Source organism: Neopelma chrysocephalum, unplaced genomic scaffold, assembly GCF_003984885.1.
Source record: "Neopelma chrysocephalum unplaced genomic scaffold, ASM398488v2 Primary Assembly neopelma1_44, whole genome shotgun sequence".
In the NCBI taxonomy this organism is placed as follows: Eukaryota; Metazoa; Chordata; class Aves; order Passeriformes; family Pipridae; genus Neopelma; species Neopelma chrysocephalum.
In genome coordinates, this window is record NW_020897703.1 from 25,876,737 (window position 1) to 25,888,665 (window position 11,929).

Consider the following 11,929-nt stretch of genomic DNA (forward strand, 5'->3'; position numbering starts at 1 on the left):
GCCAATCGGCGCCCGCCGGTGGCGGGCACGCGCCGGGCAAAGGGCCAATGCGGAGGCGGCGCGGGGCCCGCCCATTCATCAGTGGGGCGAGGAGGGGGCGGGACCGGAGAGCAGCGCAGCCAATCCTGCGCTGCAGTGGGTGTCACCCAGGGGACATGATTGGTTAGGCGGGTGAGGCGGGACCCGGAAGTGTCGGCGGGGAGCGGTAACGGGCCCAGTCGGGTGGGCGGCGGGTGTGGGGCTCAGGGGGCTGTGCTGGGGCGGGTCCTGGTGGGTCGCGGCGATGCTGCGGGACCGGGGAAGGGTCCTTTCCACAACAGGAGTCTGCCGCCAGCGCCTCTGGCCTGCGCTGTTCTCCTCGCGGAGGCCCGGGGTAGTACCGGGTCCCTGCTCTACGTGCGATCGGTCTGTTCATTCTGAGTAGTAGATGTGAAAATCGGCGATTTCTGGTTGTGCTCCCAAATCTGTGCTCTTACAGTGCTTTTCCGTCCTGCTCAGGAGAAAGTACATTGAATGCTGTGCCCTCCAGATCTCCAGCCCATGCGGAATAGCACCAGGAAAATATCCACCTTTGCTTTTGTGATGACCCACCCTTAAGGGGAAGGGTGTCTGCAGCTGTTTAATATAAATCTAGTTATTTTCAGGTGCGAAGTGTGCTTTTTGTTTGTTTGTTTGGCGTATTTTATTTGTGTGTCACAGCTTATTTGCAATGGAATTGGAGCTCTGGGAATTATTAACCAAGGGGATGTAAAAGCAAGTTGCCCTGTGTTGTGGAAGGTCCTTGCCCTCGTTCTGCAGATAGTACTTGAAGAAAATGTTGCTACTTTGCTTTGCCAGGATACAGCTAGAATAATACAGGAAAGGCTGGGATGTACCTGGATACCTGCATGGTGATGGGGCACTTAAATAACCACCCCCGGGAAAAAAAAGGCAAAAAATAAAAGACACAGAAAAAGAACATAAAGGGATGAACTGGTGAGAGAATCCCTCGCAGGACTGGAAATGGTGACTGAAATGGTTGCTCCAGGATGGGAGGTGCAGAGGTTGTGCTGTGCCCCTGCCTGATGTCACAGCACATGCACTGCAGTCTGTGCTCCCTACTGCTGTAGCCACAGCAGTTTACCATGTGACCAGGAAACAAGGTTGCTGAGGGATACCCAGCACCAAAAATAGAGAAGTAGGTTGAGATAGGAAACAGTTATGTTTTCCTGTGGAGAGAAAGAACCCGACAGAACAACATGTGGGCTTGTTTGAAGAGGGGTTTGGGTTGATGAAGCCACTCTGTTGTAGGTTCTGCTCTCTTTTAAAGTATATAAGCCCTGTAGAGCCATTCTAGAGACCTACTATTATAAATTAAATCCCTTAATTATGTAGAACTGTACCAGGAGGATTATTTGTATGTGTATATGGGGACGGTTTTTCCACTTTCTCTAGGGAGGTGAAAACGAGCATTGTGTGACAGCTTAGGCATTTTTCAGGGTATTACACTCTCTGCAACATAAGTACGTTAAAAAGGTTTTGGTTTTGTTCATATTAGCACATTCTTCTGGAGCACGAGGTTACTCGCCCAGCAGGTGAAGTCACTTAAAACCCAAACAACATAATTGCATTTACCCACAACATTTTTGCATGTGAAGTCTGATGTGGCACCACACAGCACAGGTACAGATCATGTGGTGTGCAGTATCAGTAATGTCCTGTTTGCTTTGAGACCTGGTTACTGCTTCTGTAGGAATAATAGAAGTGAAACCCTGAAAGAAACATTATTGAACTTCTTGCCATGTTTTAATCTTTGGATGAGGCCCAACCTGCACCTTTGTTTTCCAGCTGTGCCCATGCACAAAGGAAAGGCAATAATTCCTCTCTTTAATGTTTTCCAGGTGATTCAGAATTAATTCTCATGTCAGCAGAGAGCTCGACTGTCACAGTTCGTCTTGTTCGCTCTTTTGAGCACCGGAATTTCAGACCTGTGGTGTACCATGGAGTTGCCTTGGATCAGACAGTGAAGGAGTTCATTACTTTCGTGAGGAAGGGTAGGGGGTGCTTGTCTTATTCATTCGTTTCAGGCCCATGTGTTGCTGTCTCTGCCCAGGAAAGTGGAGGGGAGCAAATGAATGGGAATTCTGTGGCTTTGGTAGAGATGCCAGATTTGTGTTTATGTCCCCTGTATGCTTTTCTCCCTTGGATAAAGGGTCTGGAGTTAATAAGAGCTTCCATGGTCAGTGTGCCATGCCTAAATTTGGATAGACTGCTCCCCCTGGCCAAACCCCATGTTAAGTCCAAAAGGAACAAGGGCGTTGGTGCATTTAGCTCAGTGCCTCAGGCTCCTTGCGTGGTGCTGTCAGGGAGATATTCACAAATTAATAGGAATAAATTAATAGAATTTAGAGAGCCTTTGATCCTAAGGAACTACACCAGTATGTGGAATGTGGGAATGCAAGTCTGTTTGCTATTTGTGAGAAGAGAGAATCTTGAAAAATTGTTTTTGACACTGTGAGGTCTTGCTATGCATGTTTGTTTCCGAGTTTCTGTCTCCGTCTTAGGCTTTGTGGGCTCTCTGTTTTAGAAGCCTCGTTGAAAGTGACAGTGAATGTAAAAGTTAATTACTGCAGACCAACCCACGCAGCGACTCAGCTGTTAGGGTGTTACCCTTGATGTTGCGGGTGGATTTCCACACACCTAAGTGGAGACATTCAAAGGGAACAGAATAACATCATTTGCTTTTTTCACATGAAGTCATCTTGAACAAGTCTTGAACTGTTATAGATGATAACATTTGAGCAACTCCTAGGACAGTGCCCTGGGACTCATGGCTATATTGTGCTTTTGGTGACTGCCATACTTCTAGACAGTGATAGGGATGGCAAGATCTTAGAATGCTTTTAAAAAACTACAAGAACATATGGTACAGCTGCTGTTATGAAGAAGAAAATAAAAAACAATGCTGAGAAACTTGCTTTTGATGTGTGCAGTATTGCAACTCACAGTTATTTGAGACAAAGCCAGTGCCTTGAACAAGACTTTTTGGAACCTCATTCCACAGAGGGATAGTGCTGTTCTTGGTCCAAAAGTCATGTTCCTTGCTTTACTGTGATCTGTTTTGAAGGGGAAGTTTGATATAAATTGTTAAAAGTACTGGATGAAATCATGGTTTCAGCTGCTTTGCTGCCAAGCATTCCACAGGCCTTCCGAGGCCCTGGTTAAGTCCTTGGGTGTCACTGGGAACACTGGCACCATGGAAAGTGTCAGTGTTCTTGCAGTTACTTATGAGCTGTGTCCTGTGTACAGCTGGAGAGTTGATTTTCTACAGTTTGGCTTCTTTTTTTGTGGCTGGTTCTCATGGCTGTGTTTACTGAATGATTCAGTTATGAATGACAGTTGTGAGCTGTTTGTATGAAGTAGAGAGAGATGCTGTGCAAACCATTAAAAGGGTACTCCTGGCAGATTTCTGAAGGATCAGACTCCTGTGATCATATCTGAATTGCACTGACTCACTGTCCTCATGGGTTGTTTTGTTCAGAGGGACTTCATGCTCAAGTGAAGTTAATCACATATGGGGTAATGATAGAATCTGAGCCAAAGGTTCTGTTTTAGTATTGGATGCTCAACCAAGTCTCCTGTGTTGTGGATTTATTTTGATGTAAAGGCTGTCCAGGATGCATACACTGCACAATAATTGAAAATAAAATATTGGAAATAAAAAAGAGAGAACATTGTTTTAACTTGGTGCTTTTATTTTAACAGATGTGTCTTCAAGAACAGGACTTCCTCCTCCCTTTAAAAATTACAAGTATGGTAGGTGGGGTTTTTTTTTCTTGTTTTAGTTACTGTAAAATGCACATATAAGCACTTTATACCAGTGCTTATACAATTTAAAAGATAACTGTTGTGGAATACTCATGCTGGTGCCAGCTCTTGTAGCTGGGGTTATGGCACTGGGATCATGTCTGCAGGACTTGACCATTATTTTGAAGATTCATATTAATCTTTGAATTAGGCTGCATGTTATGCATTATTTGCTCTTGAGTACTGATGTTTTTTAGTATTAATTTTTTATTGCTTTTATAAGTGCCTTTTAACTTTTTGTCTTTGCTGTAATGAGCAGCTTGTGATCTCAAAACACTGAAGTTGTAGTTCTCTGTGCTTATGTACTTCAGTATCTATTTACTAATGCTGAAGTCAGAAAGGCTGGTGAAACGGGAGCTGAAGGCAGTAAGTAGAAAATGCTGAAGACTTTTGTGCCTAAATAGTTTACATTATATAAGAGAAGCAAGGGAACTTTGCTCAAAGAAGATATGAAAGCTCTTAAATACAAGTTGGTGGAATGAAATAGCCTAAACTTGGCAATTCTGAAAGTTCCTTTGGAGTTTTGCTGCAAGTGATCCTCTGTCTCTGATGTTCTTGGAGCTGACAAACTCCTTCCTCTACAGTGATTCAAGTAATTGAATGAGAAACCTACTTAGTACATGTGAATGGTAATAAACTTGCTTTGCCTGTTTAAAAAAAAAAAGCCAAGGATTTCATATTGTGCTCTTGCTGATGGTGAAGGAGATATAGTGCAAAATGAAACCAGAAAAAGGGTTAGGGATTAAGATATGCCAGTGGCAAGGACTTGAGTGTTACTATTATTTTTAATATGTTACTTAACATCTAGGTAATTCTAAGTTTGAATTGGGAGGTGCCCTTCATTCCATCAGTGGCTTTGGCCAGATGAGGGAGTCCTGTCTAGAACTGCTGCTATCAGTTGTATTCCTGGTGTTGCCTATCCCTGCTGCTAGTTCTTTCATCTCTTGGAGATCAGTTTAGTTTTTCCCAAGGCGTAAGTTGTGGCCAAGCACCTGATTGTGCCATGTAGGACTGAGCATAACTTTAAAACCTGCTACACCAGTTAGTGGGGGCCTACTTTTACTGGGATTTACTTTTTACTGCGCAAAATTTTTCACACAGGAAAATCAAAGCCAAGTTCCTCACCTTCCCCTCAGGCTGTGAATCATCCAGGTTCATGTTTTTGCCATCTCTGCAGTCTCTACACTGCTCCACTGTCTTTCTTGGATTTTTGTAAGAAAAGGACAGTGAGACTTTTGCATGAATAGTGCTCGTAAGAGTCAGATTTTTCCTTCTGCTTTGTTTGGCAGTACCAGAAATCTCAGTTGGATTGGCTGTCTCTCACCTTGCCTGTTTCAGCTTCCTTCTCTCCAGAATTCAGCACTGCTTTGTTCTCTCAACATCATATATAATGCCATCTCATTTTTCCTTGTGGATTGGTGCTCTAACTCACGTCTCAAAGATTATGACTTTCATTTTCTCTTTGTTTCTTTGAACACATAATTCTTGTCCCTGGTCTAGAGCTCTTCTCAGTCAATCTTATCTTCCTACCCCATCATTACCTTCTTTCCACTGGTGAGGGCAGTGAAGATAGTGCCATCTTGTCTCACAAGCTGCTTCTTAGTTTTATTTCTTTTCTCCATGAATGTGGAGCAATATCGTAGATGTTTCACAGAATCAGACTTCAGAAAGTCATTTCTTATCTACTGTCATGAAAGACCTATTAACAGAAAAGACAAGATAAAAAATTGTCAATATGATGGAGTGGAACTAAATGGGGATGAAATAGCAAAGGCTAGTGGGAAGACATAAGGCTCTAGCTAGGATGAGAAGAGACTGTAGTTTTATCTCTGTAACAGAGGTTAGAGAAGCCATTTAATAGCTCAGATGAAGACAAGGAAAACTGCTGAGTGCCAGTGGTGGAGTTGTGAAAAAGTGAAATTGAGACAATGGTTCAGGGAATGACTGGGCTAAGACTAGACAAAAGGGAATGTGACAAAGTAGGCAGAGAAGCTTAAAACTAACAGGCAGAGACTGTGTTTTATTTGCTGTGGTAGAAAGGTTTCTGGATTGCAGTATATTTTTTCTGTGGTTGCTTGGTCTTTTTGCAATGCTTCTATGCAAGATGGATCCTGGTAATTGCAATTTAATGTCTGTCTTGCTTCTTATGCCACAGTTATTACAACATACCAAGGCTGCCTTCTCAGTGACCTCTGTGGTGGGAATAGAGTAGTTTCTACCTTATGTAGTGTTTTAAATAGTGTCCAAAATGGGCCAGAGGCATATGGAAGCAAACTTCTGAGTGGGAGTGTGATTTCTGTTATTCTGAACATCTGAATACTTACTCTTGGTAGTTTGTGAGTTCGTTTAGTCTATATTTAACTTTCTTGCATCCTTCTCTTACCAGACTATTTCGACACATAGTGTTCACTCAGTGCGCAAATCCAAACTAGAAGAGAAAATGAGGCATCAAGCAGAACTGGTTTTTCTTCTTTACTGGGAAGGGATTGATGTATTACTCTGAATTTGTTCTAACACAGCAGCTTTGGAGTTTGATTATTATTTTTTTTAAGTGCTGCATGGCTTTAAGTGCTGACTTCCATTCCCTCTGGATCCTTGCACTCATCCAGTTGCTTCAGTGACCGCATTATTTTCCCCTGTTTTTCCCTTCTGTTAAAGCCCTGCCCACATTGCCAGAAGAAAGTGGCACTTTCTTTTTTTTTTTCTTTTTTTTTAATAGCATAATTTCTAAAAGTACTACATTGCACAAACGTATCAGAGATAAAAGTTACTGAAGAGGATATAGCATTAAAAAGCCTATACCTGTTAATGGAAGATGAACTTGCTTAACAAAATTTCTGCCGTGGGTACTTCATTCACGAGAAGGAAAATTTCAAGGATGATCTGAAGTGGACAGGTTACTGTCTTAATCACTTGTTGCCTATCAGCGTAGCTTTAATAGTTGACAGTGCATAAATGCTGTTGGACCTGCCCCAATTGCATGTGTAAAACGTGTTAAAACACCCTAAGTGGCACTTAAATTGATGTCTTTTGACTGGCTATTGGGATGGTTATTAGTTATTGTAATTCAGACAGCTGACAGAAGCCCATTAGAATGTGGTACCTTAATGTTGCATTGACTGGTTTAAGGCTGTGGCTGCAGGACTGGGAGATTAAGATTCAATAAGCAGAATTGTTAATAACAAAAGGTTTTGAAGGTTCTGCCTTTGTTTTTTTTCCCCCAAGTACAACTTTGTGTTATCTGCTTATTAAGCCTTATTTTAGGAAAACACTGTATTTTCTTTCAGATACAATGAAGATTATTCACCAAGCACACAAATCTAAGGTAAGATTATTAGCTGTGTTCTTCCCCTTTTATGTGCTTTGATGCAGGGAGATCTCTGCATTGTCAAACAAGACTCGGGCAGAGGCAATCAGTAAATTCTTATTTTATATTCTGGTTCTCTGATTTGTAGACTGGTGAACTTGTAGTGAGTTTGGAAGATGATGACAAACTGATTCTGAAAGAAGACAGTACACTGAAAGCAGCTGGAGTAGGTAGGAGTACATTTGTATTGACTGGAGATGCTGTTCATTGTAGTTGCATTAAACTGATAACTGGCTGATTATGTTTGGATAGGCTGCTGAAAAGTAAATGCTATTCCTGATGCTCTTTACACGACTTCATAATTATTCAGGGAAGAATTATTCAAATCATTGGTCTGAGGGCAGCAGGTATCTGCACTCCAAATGTTCAGAATGCAAATTGTGATTTTTGGAGGGTATGCTTATAATTCTGCTGAGAGTAATTTTAAATGATTGACAGATAGGTTATTAGTATCGTGTCTGCTTAGTCTTATCAGTAACATTTAAACTGATGTTTTGGTTAGAAATGTAAGTAGTGGAACCAGGATGGAATAATGAAATAAGATTAGATTTGTTTAATGTGCTGCATACAGTGCCTGATAGTCAGATTGCTCAGGAAAGCTTGAGCAGTATCATTTAGAGAATGTGCTGAACATGGCAAAGAGTTGAAACTTGACCTGATTTCTCACATTTTGACAGGAGACTACATATAGGGCATGTCTTTTGGTAATAATGTAAAGAAATGTCTGTCATCATAAAATTGATAGTCCCTGGATGTCCTTTGGGCTTCTCATGAATGTGGCTGAATGACTTTGTGGCAGCAGGGTACTTAAGGGAGGTAGTTGCATTCCACCTTGATATGGACGTTTGCTCATTTGAATCTGATTTGCCTGGCTAGAACACATTAACTGCCTGTGCCCTAAGTGCAGGGGCTTCACAGAGCGAGTCCCCTTCTGTTCCTGATGCCCACTGATGACTCCCCAGCTGCTGAATGGGATTTCTTTCTCGTAGGTTTCTTGGCTCTTTCGTTTCCTCTCATTTACTTTCTGGTTTTATGTGACTTGGGATGTCTCTTCAATGTTTTTCTCTGGGGTGAACTGCAACTGGTCTCAGTACACCTTTCCTAAAGGTCTTTGGGTGTTCATATGATACGAATCATAGTTATTCTCTGCCTGTTTTTACTGAACCAGGTATTTTAATCTGGAGGAAAAAAAAAAAAGAATTACTGGCACTTAAGCCTTATAGATTTGTAATTTAGTTAGCAGAAGAGTCATTTAAGCATGATTTTTATCTACCTAAGAGGCAATACAGTTCAGGAGAGGGACTGATGACAGTACCAAATGTTGAATTAGAAACAACACTGTCAGAGCTGGCTTCTTTCAGAAAGGTATTGATAAATATTTGTATATATTATCCCTCTTTGAAACGAGGTTTGTAGCTACAGCAGTGAAACAGTTGGATGTTATCTCAAAAGAGGTGTCAAAACATCAGAATAACTGTTATAGAGAAAGGAAATGGGAATAGACCAGCCTGTTCTGTGTCTCTGTGCAAAGGGAGGGGTGGTTTATTCAGGGCAGAAAATGATTTAAAGCTGCTTTTAATTTTTTTCTTTTCTGACAAACTAACAGCAGTTAGTCATTAGTGTATAGAGGATATTAGTGATAGAAGAGGAAAACCTTTTCTTTGGAAAATGCCATGTGCCATTATGCCTTTTTGAATTTTCATATGTTCCAGCATATTTTGATGTGAAAATTAGCTAAGTTAGGAATGAGTGAAGTCTTTGTAGTAAAATTTTGAAGCTTTTACTTTTCCTCTTCAACTAGAAGTGGAAAAGAGTAAACCAAGAAAGTGTATGATAGCATATACCAATGGTCCTCATTTTGTACAGTTTCTTTAAATCAGTAAGAAGATTTGAAATCTCCTATTGAGATATTACAGTTTTCTAACATCTAGTCTGGACAAGATTTACCAGAATAAAACAGAGAATGGCCATTAAAAAACCTGGGAAATTCTGAGACATGCAGAACATTTTTCGAAGCTGCAGTTCATTGCCCTTGGCACTATACAGGGTTGGGCTAGAGAGTTATAAATTATGAGGACATTAGATAAGTATCCTCAGGAAAGCCTCTGTGGTAGTGATTATTATTACAGTTATTATCTAGTCAGCAAAGTTCATGCTTGCTTTTTTTTTTTTTTAAAGCAGGATGTATGTTAATAAAGTGTTCAGTATTCATTGCAAACACTCTTGTCTGTTTTCTAGTTGAGATTCTAAAATCCCTTCTGCTCTTTTTTTTTTTTTACAAGACAGGCAGACTTCATTAACTTAAGGTTTAATTTAAAAAAAGAATGTGGAACTTATTGGCTCAGCACCTTAAGAATTCCATGTTTAATAATTGTGAAGGCTTTCCATCAGATTTGTCTCTGTTCTGAATTAGTAATGTTGCTGACTTATTGTTTTAAAAGAGGAAGTCCTTGACCTACTGGGTTGAAAGAATTGTGACTGCTCTGAACCTTTGTGGGTCCTTTAGCTCTGCTATATCCCCTGTGAATAATTAGAGGTATTTGAAGGTATTGCTGGAGAAGCCAATTTGTGTCTTTCACTTTGCATATTGTTGAAGCCTCATGAATTAATCATCAGCAGGGCAAAAAATTAACTTCTTCAGACACATATTTTGATGGGTCATGAGGGAGAATGTAAAGTGATCTGTAAAATATTCTACTGATCCTCTAAGTATTAAATTATTATACCTACAGGCTAATTTAATGGGAAAAAAAGTTTCCTTTTCCATTTCCTAACAGAAAAATGCACAAAAAAAAGAGTATATCATGCTTCATTATTTTCCTAGCATTTGAAGGTGTTAGAAATGCAATGGCTTAATTTGCTGGATGCTTATACAAACAATTCTGAAGACTGTTAAACAAATCTTGAGGGGTCTTGTGTACATATTTACTTCCATATATTCATGTTCTTGGTGGTTTTGTTTGCTTGGGGTGTTTTTTAACAAGGTTACCTGACGTCTTTTTTGCAAAAATATGAGAAGGAAAAGTGTGTGGAGAGTTATAATTGTCTTCTAAGATTCTCAATAGCTGGCTGTTGGGTGGTTCATTTACTGGTGTGCTAAATATTTAATTTTTTATTCCTTCCAGCAAATGAGACGGAATTAGCATTCTTCTGTGGGGAAGATTACAGGAACTACAGAGCTAATCCTGTTTCGGCCTGGTGAAGATCCCAAGAGATTGTTTTGTTTTCCCATACCTGTTGTAAATTTCCCTTATTCTGCTTAATGAGATTTTTCTTAAAGATCAATAAATCCTAGAGGATTGCTTTGCAAGCGGTGCAATTTCCTTACAATAGAAATTAATTTCTGTCAATATGCCTCGACTGAGAGAAGGAAAACTGGGGGACATAAATTACTTTTTTCTTTCTCACTTCTCTCTTTCCTTTGCTTGCCTCTTATGCTTCAGGCAGTGCCATCTCTGAACCTATGACACATGTTCTTGGTGTGATCCTACAGCAGAGAGTAGCTGCATATGGAGATTATACAATGCACAGTAAGATCACATCACAGTACTAACTTCATGAAAATGAAGCGAAACCTCCTTCAGTTAAATGAAAAGTTTTATGACCAAATCACTGGGTATTTTAAAGAGCTTGAGAAGAGAATGTCTCTGTTTCTCAAGTCGTAGCTTTACTTCTCTCATTTTATGTTTGGTCTCTTTTGTTTAAGTAGTGCAGACTGGCAAGTGTTTCATGCTTTTCACTGGTGAATGCTTTCCATTATCCTCTCTTCCAGCCCTCTTTAGCATGCTGAAAGGGACAAATGACTGCCAGGAGGCTTTTGTGCTCAGGACCAGCTCGCCTGTTTCTAGCTTTAATTTGTGGAGACACCTTCATGCAGAGGTAGCAACTCGAGTTCTGCCTAAGTAGGAATTGGGAATTTTTCCAAATGGAGTGAAAGCTCATGGTTTCAGTTTTATTCTTAAAACCTGAATCATTACATTTTTGTGAGGAGAGGCCCAGTCTGTGAGCCACATGTCTTCAAGACTGGAATTGATTGCTTTCTGCTTTCCATGAGCCAAATACTCTATTGCTATGTGTTTGTTCTTGGTGATTCCAGTCTTTTCTACTACATGAACCAAATAAAGAATAATAGAAAATAGTCATGCATTCAAGAAAGTACCTTTAGATAGATACCACTTACAAAATGCTTTTTAGGGAGTATCATGATGGGACATTGTGCCTTTGAGCCTCTCTTCACTGAAACAGGAATGATGCTGGCTCTCTGCCTTAGCAGGTTTTTGGGCATAGGCTCTGCTACATCAAATGAGACCTCACATACAGTTGCTGTACCCTACACATGTACCCTCAGCTTTGAGTGAGACCTGACGATACCATTTCCACAAGAGACTTTCTGGAGAATTAAGCTTATCATTTCCTGGAGCTTTGATTGTTTTTTTTTTTTTTTTAATTGACATGATACTGAAAGGAGATGTGTGATTTCCAAAGTATCTAAATAAAATTTCCCTTTAATTTAGATGCAGGACCAAAGAACCCTCCACGAATTGTTCCCACCTTGTTTTCTTCATCCTTCCTGACAACTCTCTGGTTTAGACTGTTTCTGTAGCTGGTGTTACTCACCGACAGCTTTGCTTCAGAGTTTTATTCTCTTCTGAAAGTACTCTAACACTTTTTCAACTGTGATTAAAAGGGTGATTTTACCTTTATCTTTTAAGGAGG

At 40.3% G+C, this 11,929-nt stretch overlaps 1 protein-coding gene across 4 annotated transcripts; it reads left to right on the plus strand.

Moving 5' to 3' along the window:
• Positions 1-89: 89 nt before the first annotated feature.
• Positions 90-10,540, plus strand: CUNH2orf76 (chromosome unknown C2orf76 homolog). 4 transcript variants are annotated; one of them, XM_027679074.1, is made up of 7 exons: positions 90-205; positions 499-640; positions 1,878-2,033; positions 3,745-3,795; positions 7,134-7,171; positions 7,302-7,383; positions 10,339-10,540. In XM_027679074.1, the coding sequence occupies exons 3-7, from the start codon at positions 1,901-1,903 to the stop codon at positions 10,413-10,415; spliced, it is 381 nt and encodes a 126-aa protein (XP_027534875.1). In that variant the 5' UTR covers positions 90-205; positions 499-640; positions 1,878-1,900; the 3' UTR covers positions 10,416-10,540. The 4 variants fall into 4 exon arrangements, with proteins under 4 accessions (XP_027534875.1, XP_027534874.1, XP_027534873.1 ...); XM_027679073.1 differs by having other exon boundaries at positions 141-205; positions 479-640; XM_027679075.1 differs by lacking the exon at positions 90-205 and adding an exon at positions 290-405.
• The last annotated feature ends 1,389 nt before the right edge of the window (positions 10,541-11,929 follow it).

Bases quoted from the DNA above. Each gene is read 5' to 3' on its own strand.
- CUNH2orf76 (XM_027679074.1), top strand. From the start codon at position 1,901: ATGTCAGCAGAGAGCTCGACTGTCACAGTTCGTCTTGTTCGCTCTTTT. The intron at 3,796-7,133 runs GTAGGTGGGGTT...ATTTTCTTTCAG, and splicing joins CTTTAAAAATTACAAGTATG to ATACAATGAAGATTATTCAC. The intron at 7,172-7,301 runs GTAAGATTATTA...TCTGATTTGTAG, and splicing joins ACCAAGCACACAAATCTAAG to ACTGGTGAACTTGTAGTGAG.